Source organism: Pan troglodytes, chromosome Y (genome assembly GCF_028858775.2).
Source record: "Pan troglodytes isolate AG18354 chromosome Y, NHGRI_mPanTro3-v2.0_pri, whole genome shotgun sequence".
NCBI lineage: Eukaryota > Metazoa > Chordata > Mammalia > Primates > Hominidae > Pan > Pan troglodytes.
Genome location: NC_072422.2, coordinates 21,503,008 through 21,506,017, shown reverse-complemented (window position 1 = coordinate 21,506,017; position 3,010 = coordinate 21,503,008). Strand labels below are relative to the sequence as shown.

Genomic DNA, 3,010 nt, shown 5'->3' with positions numbered 1-3,010 from the left:
GCATCCCCGCTCTGGTGAAAATGCCTTATAGATCACCCGGATCAAAAGGAGTAAGTACCAAGCATGAACAAATGCAGCTCAAAACACTTTGCTCAACCACTGACCCTCGGGAAATAGCAGTGATAAATATTTAGTAATAAATGAATATTTCACTAAGCTATACTGATATCTAGGGTTGGTCAATTTCATGCCAGCCACCACAGCCATATGATTAATCCAAGCTAATGAAACTCTGTGTAAAGAGTGTTTAAAGTCTGCCCTCAGTAAAGCTAAATTCCATCTAAGTGGCAAAATAAACTCCAGCTGAAATAAAATATACTATGAAGGTGGTTTTAATATCCTGAAGACACAATAGCCAAGACCCAAACTGGGATTAGATAACACACTATGCTCAGCCCCAAACTCTAATAGTTACATTAACAAAACTATTCACCAGAATACTACAAGCAACAGCTTAAAATTTAAAGGACTTGGTGGTGCTTTATATCCCTCTAAAGGAGCCTGTTTTATAAACAATAAACCCCAATATACCTCAGCATCTCTTTCCCATAACCTATATACCCTCATCTTTAGCAAACCCTAAAAAGGTTCTTGCATAAACACAAGTATACACATACAAATGTTAGGTCAAGTTGCAGCTCATGAGGTGGCAAGAGATGGACTATATTTTCTATACCCAGAAAATCTCACAGTTACATTTATGACACCTAACAGCTCAAGGAGGATTTAGCAGTAAACCAAGAGTAGATTGCTTTGTTGGATGAGGCCCTGAAGTATGCCCATACCACCTGTCACCCTCCTCAAATATTATTATAGAAATTACTATTACTGAAAACTCTCTGTGCACATATGGAAGAGATACATCATAAAATAGTAAGCATACTGAAAAGTGTGCTTGGACAAACCAAAGTGTAGTTTAACCCAAAACATCTGGCTTACACCCAGAAGATTTCATCACAACTTGATGACTTTGAGCCAACTCTAGCCCCAAACCTCCCCAAAAATATTATCAAACAATCTTAATCATACCATTTACCTTAGAAAAAAAATGTATAGGCAATATAAATTTTTACCCTGGCACAACAGTCATAGTACCATAAGGAAAAGATGAAAAAACTGAGCAAAGCATTAAAAAGCAAAGACAAGCCCTTACACATTCTGAATAATGTGTAAACTAGAAATAACTTTACTCAGAGAACAATAGCCAAGTCCCCCAAAATCAGAAGAGCTACTCAAAAACGCTAAAAGAGCACATCCAACTATGTGGAAATAGAATGGGAAAATTCATGAGTAGCGGTGACAAGCCTACTGAGCCTGGTGACAGCTGGTTGTCCAAGATAGAATCTTAGTTCAACTTTAAATTTACTCACAGTATTACTTAATCTCCCTGTAAGTTTAACTGTTACTCTAAATTGGGACAGCTCTTTAGACCTCAGGAAACAACCTTCGTACAAAGAATACAAAATATTACCACCCTAATTGGTCCCAAAGCAGCCACCAATTAAGAAAGCATTCAAGCTAAACATCCAATTATCTTAAATTCTAATCACCATACTAAACTTTTAACATCACATTGGACTAAACTATTACTTAATATAAACAATAATGTTAATATAAGTAACATGAAAATTTTTTTTTGCATAAGCTTACATCAGACCAGAATAATTCACTGACAGCTAACAGCCAAATATTAGTAATTGATATAATGTGCACCCTATTATTTATACTGTTAATCCAACACAGGTATGCTTTGAGGAAAGATTGCAAAAGCTAAAAGGAACTCAGCAAATCTTACCCTGCCTGTTTAACAGAAGCATCACCTCTAGCATTACTAGTATTAGAGGCGCAGACTGACCAGTGAAAAATGTTCAATGACTAAGGTATCCTGAACGTACAAAAGTAGCATAATTACTTGTTCCCTAAATAGGAACTTGTATGAATGACCATAGGAGGGTTCAGCTGTCTCTCACTTTTAATCAGTGAAATTGATAATCTATCCATGAAGAGGCGGATATAAACAAATAAGACGAGAAGATCCTATAGAGCTTTAATTCATTAATGCAAATAAAACCTCAAAAGAGCCTACAGGCCCTAGTGTACTATCCCTGCATTCAAAATTTTGGTTGAGGTGACCTCGGAGCCTAATTCAACCTTTGCACAACCCAAACTAAGACTACAGTAGTCTAAGCGAGTTGACACACATTGATCCAGTAATTTGATCAATGACATAAGTTGTCCTAGGGATAACAGCATAATCCTATTCTAGAGTCTATATCAACAGTAGAGTTTAAAACCTCCATGTTGGATAAGGACATCCTAATGGTGCAGACACTGTTAAGGATTCCTTTGTTCAAGGATTAAAGTCCTATGTGATCTGAGTTCAGACCAGTGTAACCCAGGTCAGTTTCTGTCTATTTAACGTTTCTCCTAGTATGAAAGGACAAGAGAAATAGGACTCACTTCATAAAGCACCCTTGCCCAACAGATGACGTTATCTTAATCTAACATATCACCACACACACTACTCAAGAACAGGGTTTGTTAAAATGGCAGAGCCTGGCAGTTTCATAAAACTTTAAACTTTATAATCATAGATTCAACTCCTCTTCTTAACAACATGCCCATAATTAACCTCCTCCTACTTTTTAGCACTCTAATTGCTATAGCATTCCTTACATTCATTGAAAAAAAATTCTTAGGCTATATATAACTGTGCAAAGGACCCAACACTGTAGGTCCCTATGGACTGCTTCAACCATTTGTTGATCCAATAAAACTTTTCACCAAAGAACCCTTACATCCCTCAACATCTACTATTACCCTTTACATTATTTCTCCAACTCTGGCCCTTTGTTTCACTCTCCTCTTGTGGACTCCCCTCCCTGTACCAGATCCTCTATTTAATTTTAATGCAGGCCTCCTATTTATACTAGCTACATGAAGCCTAGTTTTCTATCTATTCTGTGATCAGGATGAGCAGCTAATTCAAATTATGCACTAATCAGTGCAT

The 3,010-nt window shown here is 36.8% G+C and overlaps 1 protein-coding gene across 1 annotated transcript; it reads left to right on the top strand.

The window, feature by feature from the left end:
• Positions 1-986: 986 nt before the first annotated feature.
• LOC100499475 (MTRNR2-like) lies at positions 987-2,545 on the top strand. The gene has a single exon (NM_001193641.1). It carries the CDS (start codon positions 1,940-1,942, stop codon positions 2,015-2,017), a length of 78 nt encoding a protein of 25 aa, NP_001180570.1. The 5' UTR covers positions 987-1,939; the 3' UTR covers positions 2,018-2,545.
• Positions 2,546-3,010: the final 465 nt, after the last annotated feature.